Below are 26,689 nucleotides of genomic sequence, written 5' to 3' on the forward strand. Positions count from 1 at the left end.
CTGATGCTGGGAGGGATTGGGGGCAGGAGGAGAAGGGGATGACAGAGGATGAGATGGCTGGATGGCATCGCTGACTTGATGGACAGGAGTCTCAGTGAACTCTGGGAGTTGGTGATGGACAGGGAGGCCTGGCGTGCTGTGATTCATGGGGTCGCAAAGAGTCGGACACGACTGAGCGACTGATCTGATCTGATCTGATGTCATGTCATCTGCAAACAGTGAGAGCTTTACTTCTTCTTTTCTGATCTGGACTCCTTTTATTTCTTTTTCTTCTCTGATTGCTGTAGCTAGGACTTCCAGAACTATGTTGAATAATAGTGGTGAAAGTGGACACCCTTGTCTTGTTCTTGATCTTAGGGGAATGCTTTCAATTTTTGACCATTGAGAATAATGTTTGCTCTAGGCTTATCATATATGGCCTTTACTATGTTGAGGTAGGTTCCTTCTATGCCCATTTTTTGAAGAGTTTTAATCATAAATGGATGTTGAATTTTGTCAAGGGCCTTTTCTGTATGTATAAGATTTTCATATGGTTTTTATCTTTCAATTTGTTAATATGGTGTATCACATTGGTTGATTTGCATATATTGAAGAATCCTTGCATCCCTGGAATAAATACAACTTGATCATGTTGTATGAGCTTTTTGATGTGTTGCTGAATTCTGTTTGCTAAAATTTTGTTGAGGATTTTTGCATCTATGTTCATCAGTGATATCGGCCTATAGTTTTCTTTTTTGTGTTGTCTTTGTCTGGTTTTGGTATCAGGGTGATGGTGGCCTTGTAGAATGAGTTTGGAAGTGTTCCTTCCTCTGCAGTTTTTTGAAAGAGTTTTAGAAGGATAGGCATTAGCTCTTCTCTAAATGTTTGATAGAATTCTCCTGTGAGGCCATCTGGTCCTGGGCTTTTGTCTTTTGGGAGATTTTTATCACAGCTTCAATTTCAGTGCTTGTAATTGGGTTGTTCATAATTTCTATTTCTTCCTGGTTCAGTCTTGAAAGATAGAACTTTTCTGAGAATCTGTTCATTTCTTCCAGGTTATCCATTATATTGCCATATAGTTGTTCATAATAGTCTCTTATAATCCTTTGTATTTCTGCATTGTCTGTTGTAACCTCTCCTTTTTCATTTCTGACTTTGTTGATTTGACTCTTCTCTCTTTGTTTCTTGATGATTCTGGCTAATGGTTTGTCAATTTTATTTATCTTCTCAAGAGAACCAGCTTTAGTTTTATTAATCTTTACTATTGTATGGACATTTGATAACTTCTAATTTTTATTTTTATAAATAATGCTTACCTTAATTATTTTTTGCTTTATTTATTTACAATAAATGTCTAGAAATTATATTATTAATTTATTTTTATTGAGATATAATTGACATATTTAGAAATTACATTATTTAAGCAAGAGATAGAAATACTTTTAGGGCTTTTGGAATCTTGTGATAAACTTATTTGATCAATTTATATTGGTGTCAAGATAAGAATGTATATCAGAAAAACTACATTTTTAAAAGTTTTAGAATTTATTTTTAATTGGAAGATAATTGTTTTACAATGTTGTATTGGTTTCTGCATTGAACAACATGAATCAGGCATAAGTATATATAATCCCCCCTTTCTCTTAAATTTCTCTCCCACTCACTACATTTTTTGAGCTTTAGTCATTATAATTCTTTAAAAATCTCATGAATGAAATAGGCTAACATTTAATTTCTGTTTCTTTGAATATTAGTAGTGTTGAACTTTTGACTACATTTTTTTTTCAATAAAACTTTTCTTCCATGAACTGTCCCTTGTTGATCTCTTGATTGGTAATATTCTTATCAATGCAGAATTTTAAAATTAATTTCTGTATTTCTAAATTTAGAACAATGTTCCCTTCAGAGAAATGAAAAATATTAAAGAATATTATTCCATAATTCAAATATAACTCAATTTTTAAAACTATCTCAAATTTATTTTCCAAATTTTAATCACTAGCTTATAGCAGTTATTAAATAATCATTTATATTATGATTCAGTTTCATTCATGCAAAATTTGTACAGAGAATAGGTTTATAATAAGTTTATTTATTCAGTTCTATGATTTATATCTCTGTTTTTCAGACAACACAACAGCATTTTCATTATTACTGCTATATAAAATATTTTAACTTTTGGAAAGAACTAGAAATTTCCTCATCAATCTTTTCTTCATATTATTTTTATATACTTATAATGTTTATAATATATGATACCTATTATAATTATGTACTTATTTTATAGGTTAAATATAGAATAATTTCTAACTATAACTTATATATTGTCAGTCATAATTCACACATTGGATATCAAATATGGCAGTTAAAAGATTCCTCAATACTTTAGGTAGAGTGCATACAAGTTTCCAAATACTATAGGACTATTTCATAAAAGAAAAATAAGTTCCCAATTATTCAAAGAATTCTAACTTACATACCTGATGTTGTTGGATCAGCTGGTTTATGTGAGGCTATATACTTTCTAGTGTTCCACCTGAATCTTTTTGAATAAATGGAAGTTTGAACAATTGTTACCTTTGTGAAATCTTCAGTGCCTTGTATCTGAAAATCAACAGATTACAAGCTAATTTCTAAGTAAAAATCTAACAATTAAACGTTCTCTAGTAAGCTACTATCTCAGACCCTCTCTAAATATCTGGGCCTGAAAATTGACATTGTAAATAAATATTGAAGTGAAGTGAAGTGAAAGTCGCTCAGCTCTGTCTGACTCTTTGCGACCCCATGGACTGTACAGTCCATGGAATTCTCCAGGCAAGAATACTGGAGTGGTAGCCTTTCCCTTCTCCGGGAGATCTTCCCAACTCAGGGATTGAACCCAGGTGTCCTGCATTGCAGGTGGATTCTTTACCATCTGAGCCACCAGGGAAGCCCAAATAGGCATTAGATATAGCCAAATACTTGGGTATGTTAGCTTTGTGAAAGTCAATATTCTATATGCTCTCACTGATTTTAAATTATTTTGTCCATTTTTATTACAAATGAGAAAAATAGTGAAGACTTAATCATCCACGACTCTTTAAAATATCACCCAGAGTATTTTTCTATGTGGCGTAAAGAAAGTCTGAATGTCAATGGATTTCAAGATATCTTCCAATCCAAACCCACAGTGAGGAGAGCTTTATGCCCAGGACAGTAGACAGAGTTGGGCAGGTTTGGATTGCCTAAAGAATCTCTTTCTTGGTTATCTAAATTCCCAATCCAGCATCCCTAACTAAGCTCTATTATCACATATTCAGGGATAGAGGTAGGAAGCACCATAGTTAAGAATAATGTTTCACTTCCTCTCACTGGCTATCAGATTAGTAGTATCCATGTGGAAATTTTTCTTATGACCATTTCTCAGCTCAGGATTCCTCATACATCCAATATATTTTTCTTGTGTCCCATATCTACCTTTTAAGCACTTCTATCATAACTGGACATGGAACAACAGACTGGTTCCAAATAGGAAAAGGAATACACCAAGGCTGTATATTGTCACCCTGCTTATTTAACTTATATGCAGAGTACATCATGAGAAACGCTGGGCTGGAAGAAGCACAAGCTGGAATCAAGATTGCCGGGAGAAATATCAATGACCCCAGATACGCAGATGACACCACCGTTATGGCAGAAAGTGAAGAGGAACTAAAAAGCCTCTTGATGAAAGTGAAAGAGGAGGGTGAATAAGTTGGCTTAAAGCTCAATATTCAGAAAAGTAAGATCACGGCATCCGGTCCTATCACGTCGTGGCAAATAGATGGGGAAACAGTGGCTGACTTTATTTTTCTGGGCTCCAAAATCACTGCAGATGGTGACTGCAGCCATGAAATTAAAAGATGCTTACTCCTTGGAAGGAAAGTTATGACCAACCTAGACAGCATATTCAAAAGCAGAGACATTACTTTGCCAACAAAGGTTAGTCTAGTCAAGGCTATGGTTTTTCCAGTGGTCATGTATGGATATGAGAGTTGGACTATAAAGAAAGCTGAGTGCTGAAGAATTGATACTTTTGAACTGTGGTGTTGGAGAAGACTCTTGAGAGTTCTTTGGACTGCAAGGAGATCCAACCAGTCCACCCTAAAGGAGATCAGTGTTCACTGGAAGGACTGATGTTGAAACTGAAGCTCCAATACTTTGGCCACCTGATGCAAAGAGGTGACTCATTTGAAAAGACCCTGATGATGGGAAAGATTGAGGCAGGAGGAGAAGGGGACAACAGAGGAAGAGATGGTTGGATGGCATCACCGACTTGATGGACATGAGTCTGGGTAGACTCTGGGAGATGGTGATGGACAGGGCAGCCTGGCATGCTGCGGTTCGTGGGGTGGCAAAGAATCGGACACGACTGAGCGACTGAACTGAACTGATCATAGCTGTAAACATTTATGTGTCTATTTTTATATATATCTTTTTGCTTGGTTGAGAGATCTCTTGAGGGTAAGTTGCAAGACTCATTTGTTTTGATCACTCTAGCATCTAGCACTGTTTCTGTCATAGTTGCATAAAAAATACGCTTACTTTAATTAACTCTTGGTCTCTCTTTCAATTTACTTTCTTTAGCAGTATTTTATGTGTCCTCTGATTCTCCTAGACATGTACCTCTCTTACTCTACCCCAGTACTCATACATACACACACAAACACATACATATACTACGATATTCCTTCGTTCTCTCTTTCTTCTCATGGCACAGCTTTTCATTTTAATTGGGCTTCCCTGGAGGCTCAGACAGCAAACAAACTGCCTGCAATGCAGGAGACCCAGGTCCTGGGGAAGGGAATGGCTACCCACTCCAGGATTCTTGCCTAGAGAATCCCATGGACAGAGGAGCCTGCTGGGCTACATCCATGGGGTTGCAAAAAGTTGGACAGGACTGAACAACTAAGCACACACATAACTCAACAGCTTAAATATGAGAACATCCTTTATTTTTACATTCACTTTCAAAGTAGCTGAAGAAATACCAGTAATACTCACTTCAGCTTAGGACTGAAAGAACCTTTTTACAGCACTGTTGATATAATCCAGAGAGAGTAGTCCTGCAATATGTACATGAACTGAATAGGTCCTCTTTTGCTGTTTACAACTGTACCAAAATGTATAGCTTGGCCTGATTCATTGATAGTGAATGGGAACAGGTTGGTGTTTGGGCTACCCAGTGCCGAAGCAATCGGTGAACTGGGAGTGTGTGTGCTGTGTGTGCGTTTGTGGAGTGTTAGGGGAATGGGGGAGAATGGGAAGGTGAAAAAGTGACACTTTTTCTACTATTAACTCATTGTTGGACAAATGGAATATTGACCTGAAGATATGAATCAGTATTTCTTTACCTGATGACATGTTATAGGAATTAAGAAAGGAGCCTTATAAGCTTTTCGTAACTGACAGTCTTCCACAGCTCCATGGATGAGGATGACATAAATTACTGTTTCATCATAGATATCGGTTTTGGTGTTCTTTGGTATATCTTTTACATAAATGTTACTGAGTTTTAATTGCATCTTGTAATTCCAATCCTATAACAAAAATACAATTTCATAGTCTATTGTTTATAAAGATTAATATAAATTCCTAAAGAGTTAATTTCTAACAATACTTTAGTTCATTTTCATTCAGAGAGAAGGACAATTTCACATAAGCACCTCTTACCTCATAAGATAAATGTTCCCTGATTTTTTTGGCAGTAATAGAAAGTCCAAGTTTTAGCCACATTCTGTATTCAATGTGAGGATAAAATTGTTCAAAAGCTTCATACAAGTGATTTTTGGGGATAAAACATGTCTGGAAAAAAGAGGATGTCAACTTATTATTTCATTCTGTGCATTCATGATTCAATGAAATGAGATTTTCTCATATACATGTAACATTAAATCTAATAATATTTAAATTATGCAGATTCATTTTATTGCCTGGAAACCTAATAAAATGTATCTATTTAGTAAATATTTTTACAATCTTGTCATATACTATGTATTAAAAGGCTGTATGATTTAATGAGACTTCTTTACTATTCTTATAGATTCTGAAAAAAATAGAAAACAAAGACTCAAAGATCATTTAACCTTTTAAACTAAAGACATAAGTATTTCTAAAAACATTATTTGGGGGGAGAAAATGTTTTGGTTAGTAATAAAATTCTGATACTAACAATGATTAGACTATTGACTCTTAGGGATAAACTGCTATGAAGACACAAGAGATTGTGTTTGTTGGTTTTAAATTCTCTTGGTAATCAGCCATGAGTAGGTTTGCTGGGTAATATAGTAAATGTGTATTTATAATAAACTGCTAAACTGTTTTCAGATGAGGCTGTAACATTTACCCTTTAACTAGCCACTTATGAGAATTTCAGCTGATTGACATCCTTGCTAATACTTTGTGTTCAATCTATGTATTTTTAGCCAATGTAGTATGTATATAGTGATACCTTATCATGATTTTAATTTGCATTTCTCTGAGCACTAATGATATTGAGCATCTTTTTCATATGTTTATGGGCCATTTGTATATTCTTTTATGAAGTATCTGTTCAAATCCATTGCCCAATTTTAAATTCTGAAGCATAGTTGATTTACAATATTTCATTAGTTTTAGGTGTACAACATAGTGATCCAATATTATTATAGATTATACTGCATTTAAAGTTATTACAGAGTATTGACTTCATTCCCTGTGCTGTACAATATATCCTTCACAAATGGTAATTTGTACCTCTTAAGCCCTAAGCAAGAGTACTGAAGTGGGTTGCCCTATTTTGTCCTACTCCCTTTCCTCTCCCTACTGATAACCACTACTTTGTTTTCCATTTCTGTAAATCTGTTTCTGTTTTGTCATATTAACTTGTTTGTTTTATTTTTTAGATTCTGCATAAAAGTGATAACTTACAGTACTTGTCTTTCTCTGTCTTTCTATTATTTCATTAAATATAATACCCTCCAAGTCCATCCATGTTGTTGCAAATAGCATAATTTCATCCTTTTTTGGTTTAGTAATACTGTATATATATATATATACACACACAGTATTTGAGATATACATATATATATATATACATATATATCTCAAATCTTCTTTATCCATTCATTTGTTGATGGACATTTTGGTTGCTTTCACATCTTGGCTGTTATAAATAATACTACTGTGAATATGGAGGAACATGGATCTTTTCAAATTCATGTTTTTATTTTCTTCACATACCTATCTAAGAGCAGAATTCCTGGATCATATGATAGTTCTATTTTTAGTTTTTTTGAGAAACCTCCATACTGTTTTTAATAGTGGCACAAATTTACATTTCTGCCAACAGTGTAGGTTGTTGGTGGTGTTGTTCAGTCACTAAGTCATGTCTGACTCTTTTGTGACCTCATGGTCTGCAGCCTGCCAGGCTCCTCTGTCCATGGGATTTCCCAGGTAAGAATACTGGAGTGGGTTGCCACTTCCTTCTTCAGGGGATTTTCCTGACCCAAGGCTCAAACCTGGGTCTCTGGCATTGGCAGGTGGATTATTTACTACTGAGCCACCAGGGAGACCTTGGAGCGTTCCCTTCATCCACATCCTCACCAATATTTGTTATTTGTAGACTTTTTGATGATAGCCATTCTGACAGAGGTGAGGTGATAACTCACTGTAATATTGAGTTGCATTTCTCTGATATTTACCAATGATGAGCATCTTTTCATGTGCCTGTTGACCTTCTGTATATCTTATTTGGAAAAATATCTATTCAGGTCTTCTGCCCATTATATAATTGAGTTGTTTTGATATTGAGTTGTATGAACTGTTTATGTGTTTTGGATATTAATCTGTTATTGATCATGCAATTTGCAAATATTTTCTACTGATCAATAGGATGATTTTTTATTTTGTCAATGGTTTCCTTTTGCATGGAAAGGCTTTTAAGATTAATTAGGTATCATTTGCTTGTTTTTGCAGTTGTTTCCTTTGCCTTAGGAGACATATTCAAAAAAATATTGCTAGGTTTATGTCAAAGAGTGTTCTGCCTATGATCCCTTCTAGAGTTCACAGTTTACAGCCTTACATTTAGGTCTTTAATTCATTTTCAATTTTGTATTTGGTGTGAGAAAAAGTTATAATTTCATTCTTTTACATGTAGCTGTCCAGTTTTCCCAGCAACACTTATTGAAGAGTCTGTATTTTCTCCATTGTATATTTTTGCCTTGATTTAGATTAGTTGACCACAAGTACGTAGGTTTATTTCTGGATTCTCTGTTCTGTTCTATTAATCTATGTCTCCTTTGCCTTTAGCTTCTCTTCTTTTCTCAGCTATTTGTAAGGCGGCCCCCCGCTCCCAGACAACCATTTTGTCTTTTTGCATTTCTTTTTCTTGGGGATGGTCTTGATCCCTGCCTCCTGTACAATGTCACGAACCTCTGTCCATAGTTTTTCAGGCACTCTGTCTATCAGATCTAATCCCTTGAATCTATTACTCCCTTCCACTGTATAATCGTAAGAGATTTGATTTAGGTCATACCTGAATGGTCTAGTGGTTTTCCCTACTTTCTTCAATTTCAGTCTGAATTTGGCAATAAGGAGTTCATGATCTGAGCCATAGTCAGCTCCCGGTCTTGTTTTTGCTGACTGTATAGAGCTTCACCATCTTTGGCTGAAAAGAATATAATCAGTCTGATTTTGGTATTGACCATCTGGTGATGTCCACATGTAAAGTCTTCTCTTGTGTTGTTGGAAGAGGGTGTTTGCTATGACCAGTGCGTTATCTTGGCAAAACTCTATTAGCCTTTGCCCTGTTTCATTTTGTACTCCAAGGCCAAATTTGCCTGTTACCCCAGGTATCTCTTGCCTTCCTACTTTTGCATTCCAGGCCCCCATGATGAAAAGGACATCTTCTTTGGGTGTTAGTTCTAGAAGGTCTTGTAGGTCTTCATAGAACTGTTCAACTTCATCTTCTTCAGTGTTATTGGTTAGGGCATAGACTTGGATTACTGTGATATTGAATGGTTTGCCTTGGAAATGAACAGAGATCATTCTGTCATTTTTGAGATTGCACTCAAGTACTGCATTTTAGACTCTTTTGTTGACTATGATGGCTACTCCATTTCTTCTAAGGAATTCTTGCTCACAGTAGAAGATATAACGGGCATCTGAATTAAAATTGCCCGTTCACTAATTTTAGTTCACTAATTTCTAAAATGTCCATGTTCACTCTTGCCATCTCCTGTTTGACCACTTCTGCTGCTGCTGCTGCTGCTGCTGCTGCTAAGTCGCTTCAGTCGTGTCCAACTCTGTGCAACCCCATAGAAAGCAGCCCACCAGGCTCCTCTGTCCCTGGGATTCTCCAGGCAAGAATACTGGAGTGGGTTGCCATTTCCTTCTCCAATGCATGAAAGTGAAAAGTGAAAGTGAAGTCGCTCAGTCGTGTCCAACTCTTAGTGACCCCATGTACTGGAACCTACCAGGCTCCTCCGTCCATGGGAATTTCCAGGCAAGAGTACTGGAGTGGGGTGCCATTGCCTTCTCTGTTGACCACTTCTAATTTACCTTGATTCATGGACCTAACATTCCTAACAAATCAGTACTTTGTTTCAAAGTCTATATTCCTGATGTTAATATTGTTACACAGCTTTCTTATTTCTATTTGCATGAAATATTTTTTCCCATCCCTTCACTTTCAACCTGTGTATATCTTTAACTCTGAAGTGAGTCTCTGGTAATCAGCATTGTTTTTTATCCAATCAACTAACCCCTATCTTCTGACTGGAGCATTTAGTCTATTGACATTTAAAATGATTACTGATAGGTGTGTGCTTATTGCCACTTGTTTTCTGGTTGTTTTTGCAGTTCTTCTCTGTCCCTTTCTCCTTTTTTAGTTTCTTCCTTTGTGGTGTGATGATTTTCTTTAGAGGTACGCTTTGTTCCTTTTTTCTCTAGTTTTATGTGTGTCTATTGTAGGTTTTTGACTTGTGCTTACTATCAGGTTCATATATGTTAACCTGTAACTAGATCTACTTGTTTTAAACAGATAGTCATTTAAGTTCAAACATATCCTAAAATTACTTTCTTTACTTCTCCCAGGCTTTATGTCTTTGATGTCATATCCCTAACTATTTATTCTAGTCCTAGTTAACTTTACAATTTTTTTGTCTTTTAATCTTGTAATAACTTAATTGACTGATCTACAGGCTTTACTATGTATTCGCCTTTACTAGTGGGTTATTGTTCCTTTCTTGACCTTTTTTACTGCCATCCCCAAACTACTCTTTTTAGTTTTAAAATTTTCATTTGATTCTTTCTTGAATATTTCCTATGTCTTCTCTCATAAAGATTATATTTTTCTTTAGTTGCTTGAACATGTTTCCTTTTAGTTCTTTGAATCTATTCTGAGCTCCTAGTGTCTTCATTTAGTCCATAGTCTGGGTAATTTCAGGGTTGTTCCACTCCCCCTTTCCACATTAAGGGTCACATTTTCATGTTTCTTTGCTTGCTTAGTAATTCATGATTCCTGAAGATAAATTGTTGATATTCCAGGTTCTGTTATCTTCCTGTGATCATTGTTGATGTTTGTTGCAGTAGACCCCTTCATTTACTGTCTGATAACCTTGACTTTGTATAGGTTGTGTTTTATGATTTGTTTTGTTTAATCAGTAGAAAACTCTAGGCATTTCCCATGATTGTGTAATTTCATGGTACTTAACCTCCAAACTGAAGTCTGCCAGGGCTTGCTCTCAGGCTTGTTTTAGCAAGTTTATAGTTAGTCTCACTAGGCCATGATATTTGCTCTCACCTATGTGCTCACCTACATGCCAGAGGTTTTAAAAAGTCTCTCTTTTCTATCAAGATAGAACCTTAAAATACCTCAAATCCCTGACCCTCCTTGACCTTTAACATCTCTGTTCCATTCTTAGCAATCTGGTAATGTAGTTTTGTCTCACCTCGTGCATTTGCAACCTATCCCTCAACCAAGGACTTGTGGACCACACAGGTTGCTCAGGTCTCCCTCTGTAAACTCTGATCCTATGCCCCACCCTACAGATTCCAATCTACTTTAGTTGCCACAATTTCTAATCTCTCCCATCTCAGTGCAGCAGGATCATTATTTTCCTTTTGGATTCTTATTGAACTGTGGTCAGAAATTGTCCCAGTCAGAGGGTGAAGGTGGATGTGGAGCTTATCTCATGAGTTTCTCTGCTCTTGAGGTTTCCAGACTTAACACTGCCTGTTTTCCGATGGTTGAAAATATTTGCCTCATATATTTTGTCAAGTTATGGTTATTTATGGTAAGTGTGCCACTATGTTCTCAGTAACTTCCTTATATTCAGAAGCAAAAGGCTAAAGTATTTTTAGGCAAATGTCAGATATCATATAATTTCACTTATAAATATTCTAATATGCATTGTTGAACGATAGAGGCAAAATTTTCCTTTGCCGTCTTCCTCCCCTTCCTCTTCCCTTTTTATCCCTTTGATTTGTTAAAAAATAAATGGGTTATTGGCCTGTTGACATTCCACACTCTAGATTTAGCTAATTATTCTCTCTTGGTGTCAGTTAACTTGTTTCCTGCATTTTCTGTAAACTGGTTGGAACTAGAATTCAGGTTTTCTCTTTTCTTGTGCAAGAAGAGTCCATGGTGCTAGTACTTCTGTTGCATCAGATCATGAAGCATGTGATGCCCAGTTGCCATTATTTTAGTGATGCTAAGATTGTCCGTAGGTGATGTTAGCATGCTTTTTCATTATAAAGTGTTCCACTAACATTCCACTCAGTAGTTCTAGTATCAGTTGGTGGTTATTGCATAGGTCCATTATTTCATTCGGGCTGACTAAATGGAGATATTTTAATTCTCTTATTCTACATTTATTGGCTTGAATTCTTCTATCAGAATAATTTTCCTCATCTTATTTTTTTTTTTAGTTTCCTTGAAAGAGTTCATAGAGGAAAGGCAGATAAATGTTTAATTATTTCTTTTTTAAAATAAGCAATCCATTTTCAGAGACATAAGTTGATATCTTAGCAATCTTTTTAAAATAAAAAACTTGATAGCATTATCAACTTAGGAATTTTTATATGTTTGTGGTTTTATTACTTACAGTCATTGTTCTTTCTGAATTCACATTAGGCCAGTGGGAGCCCCTGTTGCTTTGAGGATTTTGTTGTGAATTGTGTGTCAGAAACTTCCGTTCACTGTGCTCAACTTTCTATTAATAAATCCCAGCTCTTTGACTTTTTCCCTTCTTTACCCTCCAAATTATGGTATTGACATTTAACATATGCCATCTAATTTCCCATGAGACATCTCATATAACCAGTTTCTCTGGTTAAATCCTTGTTTCAATATGGTAGGTTAACTTTTGCAAACCATTTTGCTAGGACATTACATTGCATACATAAAATTCTGTAACAAGTTTTATTTCTTTATTATTCCTATTTCTTAAAATATTTTCACTAGACTACAAACATATACAAATACAAAAAGAACTTTGAATTTGGTCTAGATATTTAACAAGCTATAATAATAAGACATAAGGTGACATTTTCTGACCTCTACTACAGTTTTGCAGGTGGCAGAATATTTCATGGGTGCATCAGTCAAGCAGTTTAGCTCTCCTATTACTGCTCCACTGATCACAAAGTCTGTATAAGTTATCTGGTAATCTTTCTCCTCTGACTCCCAGATTATTTGATCAATTCCCAAACCTGGCTTTGATCTTTGAAGCTGTTCAAGAACAAAGAAAGAAAAAAAAAATACATGTACCAGTTAACTTACCAAAACTATTTAATTTATGGCTTTTCCCTTTAACAATTTTAATATTTACATATTGCCTGAAAATATGTATTACTCATAACTTTTAAAGTGAATTTATTAAATTAGCGATGACTTGGAAACAACATTCTTAAATACTCTCATCTTTCTGATTCTACCAACTCAACCAATAAATACCTGTCATAGAATAGCTAAATGCATAACTCAAATATAAGATAAATAACAGCTTATTTTATAACTTTCAACCTTAATGCTGATCCTTTTAAAGTTTCTTGTTATCTATGGGAAAGTATGGCTTAACAAGTGATAGCTGCTGTTATTCATTGTGTTTGAGGAAGATAATTGTTGTTTGGATAGTAGCTGCTGTCCTAAAAAAAGGATTAATAAAATTCTTACCATTTAAAGATATTTATTCTCAATTATGTAATGTTTTTAACTAATGCTCACAAGTGCATTTATAAATATCTCTGCCTTACCTTTACCATGCCTGAAATAATTACATAAATTCCTTTAGGCTCATCACCTTCTTCAAATATATCATTTCCACAATCAAATGTTACAACTCTGGATCTTTCCTAAAAAATGTCACCAAATACATAAGCTATAAATAATATTTTAGCAGTGATTAGAGTTTACATTTTAATAAAAGTTTTATGCTTTTAAAGTAAATATTACTCAAAAAGATCTGAGACATTGTATTAGTAATAAATTTGTAAGAGAAAATAGAAATTATGACTAAAAAAGAGAAAGTAGATATTAATGAATATATGTAATTTCAGATTGGGTATTTATACATAAATTAGAAAACAATCTAATTTAGGAATTAGAATATATGGAAAGGTAAAAATATTTCTTTGGATGAAAAATAATCTGGACAAATACAAGCTAATGGTACATATATGTCTTAGACATACTCATGCTCTAAACAGCTGATGAGGTAATAAAAATTCAATCATTCAAAATATTTTAACCAGGTGAAAAAAATATAATCGGTCTTTTGGAACTTACTAGATATAGTAAGAACAGGTTAAATCCATTTATTTGTTCATCCCAGAAACACTTATTGAACACCCAGTATGGGTACAACATGATAGGCCCTGAGTAGTCAAAAGTTTGATGAGGTAAAAATTATAGAAGCGGGGAGAGGTGTAAAGGTAATAATTGTAATGTAATTATGCTATAATAAAGGGGTATACTGGATGCAATGGTGACATCTTTGGTCCTCCAAACATAGGTTGGTCTTTTTTTTACTGGTATTTGACTCTAAAGCCTGCTTTTTAGAGAATGTTTCCAGAGAAGAAATAAGCAGAGGCATTTTGGTGGGGTGGGGGTGGGGGCGTTGGTGAAAACATTTTATGATCAGTATATAGCACTCGTGGAGGAATGGAATTTAAAAAGCATAAAGTTCTTGGGGTATCAAGAGTGAAACAAAAGTGAAAGTATTTAGTCACTCAGTCATGTCCAATTCTTTGCAACCCCATGGACTGTAGCCTGCCAGGCTCCTCTGTCCATGGAATTTTCCAGGCAAGAATAGTGGAGTGGGTAGCCATTGCCTTCTTCAGGAGATCTTCCTGAGCCAGGGATTGAACCTGGGCCTCGTGCACTGCAGGCAGATTCTTTACCCTCTGAGTTGGGGTATATGACATATGGATAACTAAAGGTAAAGATGGAGAGAGAGGTAGGGGGCAGATTATGGGAGAACTTTGCATGTCATTCCCAGGGATTTTGATTTTGATTTTACTCTATAGATAATCAACAATAACAAAGAGTATCATGGCTAAACCTTTAATTTTTAAAAGATCATTTATTGGTACATTAACGATATTACTAGCAGGGAATACAAATATTACCTGAATAAAGCTTATATGTTCTTCGTCTTTATCTAGCCATGGGATATGATAGAGTGCTTCTTCAACAGTAAGAGGTTTATATGTAGGTTGAAAATCAAGTATGTCTCTTTTTTTGGCCATTATTATCTAAAACCACCAAAGTTAAAAAAGTAGATGAACAAAACTGGTGTTAATTAAATGTTTAAAACAATTATGATTTTGTACCATTTCCTTTTCTTGATCTCCTGAGATTTCTGTTCTTCCATGGAAAATTTCAGCCTATCCCCTCTTGAAGCATTTTTCTATGTTATCATTATTCTGAAGTCATAGATTATTTTTAAAAGTAAATCTTTTTACTGAAGTATACTCTTGCCTGGAAAATCCCATGGATGGAGGAGCCTGGTAGGCTGCAGTCCATGGGGTCGAAAAGAGTTGGACACGACTGAGTGACTTCACTTTCACTTTTCACTTTCAAGCATTGGAGAAGGAAATGGCAACCCACTCCAGTGTTCTCTTGCCTGGAGAATCCCAGGCACAGTGGAGCCTGGTGGGCTGCCATCTATGGGGTCACATAGTCGGACACGACTGAAGTGACTTAGCAGCAGCAACAGAGACGTCGCTCAGTCGTGTCCGACTCTTCACGACCCCATGGACTTCAGCCTACCAGGTTCCTCCATCCATGGGATTTTCCAGGCAAGAGTACTGGAGTGGGTTGCCATTGCCTTCTCATGCAAAAGTGCACAAATCCTAAATGTCCACTCAAAGAACATTTACAACATAAAAACATCTACATAACCATAACCAAGATTAAAAACATCTATTGCACCTTAGAATCCTCCTTGATGTTCTCTTCTAGTCATTACTTCTACCCCAAAGTAACACTCTTCTTCTATTACCATAGTTTAGCATTTGTCTAGTTTCGAGTGGTATCTGCATGAAATCAGTGTATGTACTTGTTTGTGTTTCATTTGTTCAACATTATGTTTCTGAAGTTCATCTATAATGTCCAGTTCAGTTCAGTCGCTCAGTCATGTCCGACTCTTTGCGACCCCATGAATCGCAGCACGCCAGGCCTCCCTGTCCATCACCAACTCCCGGAGTTCACTCAGACTCACATCCATCCAGTCAGTGATGCCATCCAGCCATCTCATCCTCTGTTGTCCCCTTCTCCTCCTGCCCCTAATCCCTCCCAGCATCAGAGTCTTTTCCAATGAGTCAACTCTCAGTTTTGCTGGATATAAGGTTCTTAGTTGATTTCTGCTGCAGCTGTTTAGTCACTAAGTTGCATCTGACTCTTTGCGACCCCAGGGACTGTAGCCCACCAGGTTCCTGGATCCATGGGATTTCCCAGACAAGAACAATGGAGTGGGTTGCTATTTTCTTCTTCAGAGGATCTTCCCAGCCCATGGGTCAAACCTGTGTCTTCTGCTTGGCAGGCAACTTCTTTACCACTTAGCCAGCTGGGAAGCCCTCTTAGTTGACTACTTTTTTTCTTTTAGTACTTTGAACATATCAGCCCACTTTCTTCTGGTCTTCAAAATTTCTAATGAGAAATCTGATGATGATCTTATTGAGAATCCCTTGTATGTGATGAGTTTTTAATCTTTTGCTGATTTCAAAGTTCTTTTCAGCAATTTGGTTATAATATGTCTTGGTGTGGGTCTATTTGAGTTTATCTTATTTGAAGTTCACTGAGCTTCTTAGATGTTAATATTCATGCTTGGTATAAAGTTTAGAAAGTTTTAAGCCAATACTTCTTTAAATTTCCTCTCTGTTCCTTTCTCCCTCTCTCTCTCTTGTCTTCATGGGACATCTACAATGCATATGTTGGTCCACTGATGGTTTCTCACTGGTCCCTTAGACTCTGTTCACTTTTCTTCAATTTTTTTCTTTCTGTTCCTCACATAATATAATTTCCATGGTTCTATTTTCAAGGTGACTTGTTATTCTACCTGATTAAATGTGCCTTTTTGTTCCTGCTACATGTGTGTAACATATATTTTACCTTGAGTTCAAGCTTAAGGATTTAGAATTTCTAATTACTACTGTGAATACAATATTTTTTCACATTTTCTTTAGTTGTGGAATATTTTTAATATTGATCTTGTTTCTGGAAGCCCTGTTGAATTATTTTATTGGTCCCATATTATTGATTTGAAGTTAATTCTCAGGGTTTTAAACAATCAATAAGCAATATTAGTTTTGTCCATTCTCCAAAACTTTCATGTTTCAAGTTCCTTTTGTTTTTCTGCTAAGACCTACAAAGACAGCTTTCACTACTTGGAATGAACTATTCATTCTTATTTTTTCCTGACTTTAATGGGAATATTGCTTACTGTTTTGCCATCTAATACAATGTTTGCTTCATATTTTTAATATATATTCTTTATCTAGTTAAGAATGCTACTTCTTTATTAGCCTTTGAACATTCTGAATAAGAGTTGAATTTTATCAAATGACTTGTCTTCTTTGATCTCTCAATAAGTGAGTTATATAGCTATTTTTGGAGACAAAATCTTTTTAGTTATAGCATATCATGCTTTGCCTATACTGCCAGATTCAATTAGCTACTATTATGATAAAAAAAGTTTTATATATGTATTCACAAGTATAATAGCCTTATTTTTTTTCTTACACTATTCCCAATTTGGGGCATAAATTTTATACTTACAGAATGATTTGGGACCCTCTATATCTTTTACATTTCCCAATACCATTTAAACAACTTGAAGAAAGAAAATTTAATTAATTTTTACCCTATAATTGAGTGTTCTTATAAATCACAATTTCTTTCTTTTTTTTTTTTTTAAATCACAATTTCTATGGGAAAATTATTTTGGTGTCACAGATAATTGCCAGGAACATACTAATACCCAGTCTAGCCTAGGATGAGGAATGATTTCATTATACCGTTGTTTTGGGTACAAAGCATAGAAAGATGTAGTCCCTCATTGCGACAAGAAAGGAAAGAGAAGGTGACCACTAGAGTTTCAGGAAGGAAGCTCTTCTGGTAGGTATTTTTCTTTAGACAATTATTTTAAGTTATGCATTTACCTTGCAGAAATGGCCTATATTGGAAAGGACTGAAAGCAGGTTTGAAGATCATAAATGACTATCAGATCAGGTCAGTCGCTCAGTCATGTCCGACTCTTTGGGATCCCATGAATCGCAGCACGCCAGGCCTCCCTATCCATCACCAACTCCCGGAGTTCACTGAGACTCACGTCCATCGAGTCAGTGATGCCATCCAGTCAGCTCATCCTCTGTCATCCCCTTCTCCTCCTGCCCCCAATCCCTCCCAGCATCAGAGTCTTTTCCAATGAGTCAACTCTTCGCATCAGGTGGCCAAAGTACTGGAGTTTCAGCTTTAGCATCATTCCTTCCAAAGAAATCCCAGGGCTGATCTCCTTCAGAATGGCCTGGTTGGATCTCCTTGCAGTCCAAGGGACTCTCAAGAGTCTTCTCCAACACCACAGTTCAAAAGCATCAATTCTTCGGCGCTCAGCCTTCTTCACAGTCCAACTCTCACATCCATACATGACCACAGGAAAAACCATAGCCTTGACTAGCCGGACCTTAAATGACTATCAAGTAAGTGTATTTGCTTTGAAAATATTCCACCATACCTTATTAATTTCAGAACCTTCAATTTTATGAAGAATGCCTTTTAATCTGAAAACTTTAACAATTTCTCTAGCCAAACTGAGCATGACATTAATCTCCTCCTTTGTTTTCATAGTGACAGCAATTTCTGGGTGATCATACTCTAAGTAGCCTGAAAAATAACAAAATATTTTCAAATGAAATAGGACATTGCTTAAATATTTCCTGTGGACAGTAAGCTAATATTTATTTTCTAAATCCATGGAGCACAACCCTTATCACAGGGAAATGTATCTCTCCCTAAAGAGATTTCTGCAAACAATCAAAATTCATCCATAATTGCAGAGTTCTGCCTGACATTTCCTTGTCGGCAGCCCATACTCTGTCTAAGCCCATGAAGAAGGACAGACAACCCTAGTCCTAAGATTAACAGTTATACTAATGCACCTAAACTGGACACTGAGAGGCTCTCCTGGGCTCTAGGTCTAAAGTTTATGACCCAATTTTTTATTCTGTTAGAATCAAGATTTCAGATGATAGATTGTGTGCTTAAACATGGCTTCTGATCAAATCCTCTCACTCATTCTGGGTCATTTCCACCCATCCTGCCTGGGCATCTAGATGATGCATCCATCTATGTTCTTCTGCTAATATGATGTGGATTCCTGGGTGCCCATGAGAGTTTCATCCACTTAGGAGTTTTTCTTGGTCATGACCTCTTGTCTGGCTTGACAACTATCTGCTGTGAAAGATCTCTCATGATTGGGCTCATTGCAGATTTGCTGTGTTCTTTTACTGTCCACCATCTGGTACCAAATTCCCTTTTCTGAACATATAAACACTATGCCATAGAGATGTCTGTCTCACTCCCAGGATTTGTCTTGCACTAGGACCATGACCTGGCACAATTCAGAGAACAGGCTGTTGTCATGTTTGAGCACTGAGCCTTCTAGCAGCCAAACCAGCAATTCCATGAGATTCTGTTCTGATTTCAACTCATTTTAAAGCCTAAATCCTCAGATGGCAACTCTGTGGCAACAGGAGAAAAAAAATAACTTCTTTCCTTGTGTTGCTCAAGATAGTACGTTTGGAAGAAAATAGAATTTATAGTGTGATAAAGACATGCACAATCATGGCATGCTAATGTGTTTTCTTTAAACAGAAACGAAAAGGTCTTCATTGTCACATAAGGCAGAAAAAACAAATGTGGAGGGGTAATATTACACTATTCTCATTCAGTCAAAGATACGATCATGTTGATTGTTGGAGTTATTCACTTTATTATTGATAATAAGTAGATCTCCTCCAAGACCAGTTTAGTTATCAAAACCATTTCCTCTCTAAAGGAATGATGATGAACAGATGGTCATGCTAGATCTTTAAGGTGAGAGGTACCTACCTAGTTCTTTCATAGCATGTCCTGTGTTCTTCGTTACCCTCCTTAATAACATCTACGGAACAAAAGAAATGTTATTCCTATTGGAAAACAATTGATTAATTTTTTACCTAAATTAATAACTGTCAAGAAAAATATGATGGAAACTTTTCTGGAATTAGAATTGAATTTTGTGCATGTGTGCCAAGTCACTTCAGTCATGTCCAACTCTTTGCAATGCTATGGACTGTAACCCGCCAGGCTCCTCTGTCCATGGGATTCTTCAGGCAAGAATACTGGAGTGGGTTGCCGTGTCCTCCTCCAGGGGATCATCCTGACTCTGGAATTGAACCCATGTCTCTTGTGTCTCCTGCATTACCAGGCGGGTTCTCTATCACTAGTGCCACCTGAGAATTTTGTGCAATGAATTTTATTTTACTCCAGCAAGAGTGGTGGAGAGGATGAGAAGTGGCATTACCTAGGCTGATTTTGAGAAGCCCAAAGGTAAGTCATATGTTTTTTCTTAAAGTAACTTACTTTAGGATACTGTTGATTCTGAAAAATACAGGCATGTGAGGTATTTCCCATTCAATTTTTGAGAATCTCTGAATTTAGGAAATACATGTGGTTTTCAACCTTAAATGAGATAGAAGTTTTAACCAAAATATGTGAGAGCAGAAATGAAGACTGAAACTGGCCAATATCTTAAATATTCAAGTTCTTTTGTATTTCCTACTGTGTATCCTCAGTATGAGTGAGTATAAAAGGTAACAAAATTCAGCAAAGTTGTTTTAAAGTTACAGGTGGTGAATAGAGAAAAGATACAGTGATTTGTGTTCAACTACATATTGAGTGTTCAATGTTCTCAACTACATAACTTTGGGCACATGACATATAGCATTAAAATGTTCTAAATTATCTTGAAAGATGACTGTCTAATTTCACTCGATGATAAACTTAGGGGCACAGTGTTAATCTGACTCAATTGAGAAAATGAAAAATAAGATATAGAACTTAGGCCCTAGCATTCTGTTTGCTGTTTACTAGCTGTGTATGTGACTTTGGACATAACCATTAAATTGGCTTCATTTCTTGGCTTCATTTTTCTCATCTGTTGTTGGGGTCCTTTAATGGACTGGGACCTGGCAGTCCGGAGGTGATGATCCTATCAAGCTACCAATGGATTTTTCACAGAGCTAGAACAAATAATTTCACAATTTGTATGGAAATACAAAAAACCTCGAATAGCCAAAGCAATCTTGAGAAAGAAGAATGGAACTGGAGGAATCAACCTGCCTGACTTCAGACTCTACTACAAAGCCACAGTCATCAAGACAGTATGGTACTGGCACAAAGACAGAAATAGAGATCAATGGAACAAAATAGAAAGCCCAGAGATAAACCCATGCACCTATGGACACCTTATCTTTGACAAAGGAGGCAAGAATATACAATGGAATAAAGACAATCTCTTTAACAAGTGATGCTGGGAAAACTGGTCAACCACTTGTAAAAGAATGAAACTAGAACACTTTCTAACACCATACACAAAAATAAACTCAAAATGGATTAAAGATCTAAATGTAAGACCAGAAACTATAAAACTCCTGCTGCTGCTGCTGCTGCTGCTGCTGCTAAGTTGCTTCAGTCGTGTCCGACTCTGTGGGACCCCATAGACAGCAGCCCACCAGGCTCCCCTGTCGCTGGGATTCTCCAGGCAAGAACACTGGAGTGGGTTGCCATTTCCTTCTCCAATGCATTAAAGTGAAAAGTGAAAGGGAAGTTGCTCAGTCATGTCTGACTCTAGTGACCCCATGGACTGCAGCCTACCAGGCTCCTCCATCCATGGGATTTTCCAGGCAAAAGTACTGGAGTGGGGTGCCATTGCCTTCTCCTAGAGGAGAACATAGGCAAAACACTCTCCGACATAAATCACAGCAGGATCCTCTATGACCCACCTCCCAGAATATTGGAAATAAAAGCAAAAATAAACAAATGGGGCCTAATTAAAGTTAAAAGCTTCTGCACAACAAAGGAAACTATAGGCAAGGTGAAAAGACAGCCTTCAGAATGGGAGAAAATAATAGCCAAGGAAGCAACTGACAAACAACTAATCTCAAAAATATACAAGCAACTCCTGCAGCTCAATTCCAGAAAAATAAACGACCCAATCAAAAAATGGGCCAAAGAACAAAATACACATTTCTCCAAAGAAGACATACAGATGGCTAACAAACACATGAAAAGATACTCAACATCACTCATTATCAGAGAAATGCAAATCAAAACCACAATGAGGTACCATTTCATGCCAGTCAGAATGGCTGTGATCCAAAAGTCTACAAGCAATAAATGCTGGAGAGGATGTGGAGAAAAGGGAACTCTCTTACACTGTTGGTAGGAATGCAAACTCGTACAGCCATTATGGAGAACAGTGTGGAGATTCCTTAAAAAACTGGAAATAGAACTGTGTTATGACCCAGCAATCCCACTGCTGGGCATAGACACTGAGGAAACCAGAATTGAAAGAGACACGTGTAACCCAATGTTCATTGCAGCACTGTTTATAATAGCCAGGACATGGAAGCAACCTAGATGCCCATCAGCAGATGAATGGATAAGAAAGCAGTGGTACATATACACAATGGAGTATTACTCAGCCATTAAAAAGAATACATTTGAATCAGTTCTAATGAAGTGGATGAAACTGGAGCCAATTATACAGAGTGAAGTAAGCCAGAAAGAAAAACACCAACACAGTATACTAACGCATATATATGGAATTTAGAAAGATGGTAATGATAACCCTGTATGCGAGACAGCAAAACAGACACAGATGTATAGAACAGTCATTTGGACTGTGGGAGAGGGAGAGGGTGGGATGATTTGGGAGAATGGCATTGAAACATGTATAATATCATATATGAAATGAATCGCCAGTCCAAGTTTAGTGCATGATACAGGATGCTTGGGGCTGGTGCACTGGGACGACCCAGAGGGATGGTACGGGGAGGGTGGAGGGAGGGGGGTTTGAGATGGGGAACACGTGTATACCTGTGGCAGATTCATGTTGACGTATGGCAAAACCAATACAATATTGTAAAGTAATTAACCTCCAATTAAAATAAATAAATTTATATTTAAAAAAAAAAAAGTGAGAGAGAGAAAGAGGCTGACACTCCCTGGTTTACGGAGAAAACCAATAAAGTCCTTAACACAGGACTTGCATCTCTCATGAAGGCACTGGGCACCCTCTTGAGGCAGGGTGAAGGCACAGGGCGCCTTCTTGAGAAAGTCTTAGAAGCCCGGGCAGGAGAGTGAGCAAGACAGGTCTCTGCACTCCAAGGAATCAGCCAAAGAGAAAGAGAGAGAGAGAGGGAGAGAGAGAAAGAAAGAAAGAAAGACAGACAGACATGGGGACCCAAGCTCTGATGGAGCAAAGGTGCCTTAATGATTTTTCTGTGAGTATATATAGGCTGTAGTACAAGAAGTTTCTTTCATCAATGATAAAGATCAGAAAACCAAATATACAGTAACTGTTACCAAGGGAACAAGGGATGATGATGGTCACAAGGTCAGGAGACAATCCATATCTCAAGAAAGGGGATCGAGATTAAGCAGTTTTGTCATATAGAGAATGTTTACTAAAGGAGATTCAAGCCTGTCTCACACAATGACCCCAGTTCGTGGGAGCAGCGTGCTGTTCTGCTTAAAAAGAAACAAAGGACCTGTGAGAAACAGCATGTAGGAATCCTCCTGTTAAACATTCCCTGACAATCTGTAAAGTGAGGGAATTAGATATGGTTTCCCTCTAAATAAGTTAGTGGTACTTCTTTCTACTTGTCAGATCCCCATCCTTCATTTTTACTATTTACTGTGGGAAAATCAAGCATATAGAGAAACAGAAGGAGCTTTGGAAATTATGAGGAGGGTCTGTCTGCTCAATCCTGCCATCACTTATCATCCTGCAGTATTTCCTATTTAATGCATCTTAGCCTGATAGATCCTGAAACTTGCTTTGAGAGAAGCTGATTTGTGCACATGGGTTTCATGATAGCTCCAAAAGGACCAAAATGTGTGCTCCAAGAGGCTCATGACTTGTTTTTTTGTTTTTGTTTTTTTTTTACTCATTCGAAGTATACAATTAAATGGTTTTTAATACATTCATGGTATTGTGCAATCATCCTCACAATCAATTTTAAAACATCTTCATCCTCCAAAAAGAAATTTCATAACCTTTACAGTTCCTCCTCATCCACACCCAACCCCCCACCCCCAGCCATAGGCAACCAGTAGTCTATTTTCTGTCTGTACAGATTTGCCTGTTCTGGACATTTCTTATATATTGAATCATACTATAAGTGCTTTGTGACTATCTTCTTTCAGTTAGCATGCTTTCAAAGTTCATTCATGCTATAGTATCGATATTTCATCCTTTTTGTTGCTTAATAATATTAGTATTCCATTGTGCAATTACATCACATTTTATTTATCAGTTCAACAGCTGATAGACATGTGGGTTGTCTCAACTTTTTGGCTGGTATGAATAGTGCTGTTTATAATAGTCAAGACATGGAAGCAACCTAAATGTCCATTGACAGATAAATGGATAAAGATGATGCAGCACATATACACAATGGAATACTATTTAGCCATAATAAGAAGAAAATACTCTTATTTGCAGAAGCATAGATGGACCTAGAGGAGCCTCATAACTTGCTAATGTGTCATAGATACTTCAGTAAGGAGTCACCTGAGTAATATAAATGTAGATTAGTTTCTGTTTTTGCAAAAATTTCTCAGTAAACCAGGAGTCAGAGATCACCTCTACATATATAGAAAGAAGACACGATGGGTGAGGGCAACTGAGGAGTGAGGGAAATAAACCATTTTCTTAGTATTTAAAGTTTTCCTCACCTGTTTAACCTGTTTAGAACTTGCAATCTTATCAATTATAGTCATTATATCTGCTTCGCCTTGGACATATCCTTTTAGTATAGCATATCTAAAGGACAGCTGATGACTCATCCTTTTATCTAATATTTGCAGCAACCTTGGTGTTACAAGCTGAAAAAACAAGACTATATTTAATAAAATTTGTACAAATTATGGTTGATTTTATGTTGGCTAGTTTAAAATAGGTAGTAATAAGAAATGACATTCTCTCTGGTAACTATAGCAACTTGTCAAGATTCTTAGTTATTTTATGCACAGAATCTCTGTAACTTTGTGGCTAGAGCTACTTCCCCATAACTAATAATATTAGATGCCTATGTGAAGTTAAGACTTTGTTTTCCACTTATTTCCATTGTAGAGAATTGCATGATATTTTAAGTGGTTTTATTCTTGGAAAACAACGTGGTTGATCTTCTGGGCTTAGGTCACAAAATGACTGTCTATGAAGTATTGCCACTTTTACCGACTAAACCTCCCACTAAACTTTTCACTAGATGCTTCATAGTTAATTGAGTTAGAGCTCACCACAACTATGGTCCTTATTTGACCCCACAATTAACTTCTCATTGTTTCTTTGCTGCGGGTTTAAGTCTCCAGCTTATCTGTCACCACTGTACTGTCTGTCTCCTAACTTCAGCAGAACTGGCCAATCCCTACATTTTCCTGTCTTTGCTCCACAGTGCTCCACACTCATACAGAAAACAATTACTTGTTATATTGCTATAGAAAGACACATTAGACAATTAAAGGTCATTTTAGATGCTGTGATTTCATAATACTGTAAGTTTATAGAACACAAAGTGTGTATTTTTCAGTTCCTTAATTTGTATGAATATATACCACTTGCATTGTCACTACAAACATACATGATTTGCTTTGCTAATTCCTATCATTTATTTCAGGTATTCATAAGAATAAATGTTACTTTGGGGTTTCCATGTGCTTTCTACTAAAAGGAAAGACTGTGATGAGTATTTCTTTACTTTCGTGTGCTAAATGAATTTCTAATATAATTTAGATATTCATAATATAATCTGTTATGAGACTTAACTTGTCAAAAGAATCTAAATATAAACATCAGCCCAACAGAAAGTGGAAACCACAAAACTAGTAAGCTGATTTTCATCCATATTTCATGAAGTAGTTAGGAGAAATTTGAAACTGTTTGATTTAATAGTTTTTTACCTTCAAAATGCGTAGGATGCGAAGAAATCTAACAATTTTCATAATGATGACTATTTGGACCAAATCAAAAATATAATAGTTAATGGAATTTGTCTCAATCAGCATTACATCAATGATGCCAACTAACGTAATTGTTAGCTCAAATAGATTCCAGGCATGGAAAAAATATTCCTTCCTCATTGCTGCTATCTGTTGATTTAAAAAGAAATTGTACTACCTTATTTGTTTGTGCTTTCACAACATTATTTTCCATAATAACTTAAACATGAATAGTTAAGTTTTTCTCTGATCTACCTTAAGACTCTACTTGTCTGAAATACTAGCAAGTGATCACATCAACTTGAAATTAAATGGTTAAAACATTGAAGCATCTATTCCAAGACAGAAAATATTCAAAATACCTACTAATTCATTCATTCTTTATTTATTTAAAAATATTTTATTGAAATCTTACTATATAAATAAGCAGGTCAAGAAGCAACAGTTAGAATCAGGCATGGTATAATGGACTGGTTCAAAATTGGGAAAGGAATACATCAAGGCTCTATATTGTCACCCTGTTTATTTAACTTATATGCAGAGTACATCATGCAAAATGCCAGGCTGGATGAATCACAAGCTGGAATCAAGATTGCTGGGAGAAACATAAACAACCTCAGATATACAGATGATACCCACTCTAATGGCAGAAAGTGAAGAGGAACTAAAGAGCCTCTTGATGAGGGTGAAAGAGGAGAGTGAAAGAGCAGGCTTAAAACTCAACATTCAAAAAACAAAGATCACAGCATCTGGTCCCATCATTTCATGGCAAATAGATGGGCAAAAAGTGGAAACAGTGTTAGATATTATCTTCTTGGGCTCCAAAGAAGTCCAAGTCACTGTGGATGCTGACGGCAACCATGAAATTAAAAGATGTTGCTCCTTGGAAGAAAAGCTATAACAAACCTAGACAGCATATTAAAAAGCAGAGACATTACTTTGCCA

General features: G+C 36.4%; 1 protein-coding gene across 1 annotated transcript in view; it reads right to left on the reverse strand.

Annotated features, from left to right (window-relative positions):
- SLC9C1 (solute carrier family 9, subfamily C (Na+-transporting carboxylic acid decarboxylase), member 1) overlaps positions 1 to 26,689 on the reverse strand; it is a 111,100-nt gene that overhangs the window by 8,701 nt on the left and 75,710 nt on the right. Inside the window, exons 16-25 of the mRNA XM_010852747.1 lie at positions 25,706 to 25,894; positions 24,482 to 24,631; positions 19,589 to 19,640; positions 18,213 to 18,361; positions 14,608 to 14,733; positions 13,234 to 13,332; positions 12,536 to 12,709; positions 5,671 to 5,802; positions 5,352 to 5,537; positions 2,460 to 2,583 (exon numbers count right to left, since the gene is read on the reverse strand). Of these exons, the coding sequence (XP_010851049.1) occupies positions 2,460 to 2,583; positions 5,352 to 5,537; positions 5,671 to 5,802; positions 12,536 to 12,709; positions 13,234 to 13,332; positions 14,608 to 14,733; positions 18,213 to 18,361; positions 19,589 to 19,640; positions 24,482 to 24,631; positions 25,706 to 25,894 (1,381 nt within the window). The remainder of the gene's footprint in view (positions 1 to 2,459; positions 2,584 to 5,351; positions 5,538 to 5,670; positions 5,803 to 12,535; positions 12,710 to 13,233; positions 13,333 to 14,607; positions 14,734 to 18,212; positions 18,362 to 19,588; positions 19,641 to 24,481; positions 24,632 to 25,705; positions 25,895 to 26,689) is intronic.

Source organism: Bison bison, unplaced genomic scaffold, assembly GCF_000754665.1.
Source record: "Bison bison bison isolate TAMUID 2011002044 unplaced genomic scaffold, Bison_UMD1.0 scf7180017864314, whole genome shotgun sequence".
Taxonomy (NCBI): domain Eukaryota; kingdom Metazoa; phylum Chordata; class Mammalia; order Artiodactyla; family Bovidae; genus Bison; species Bison bison.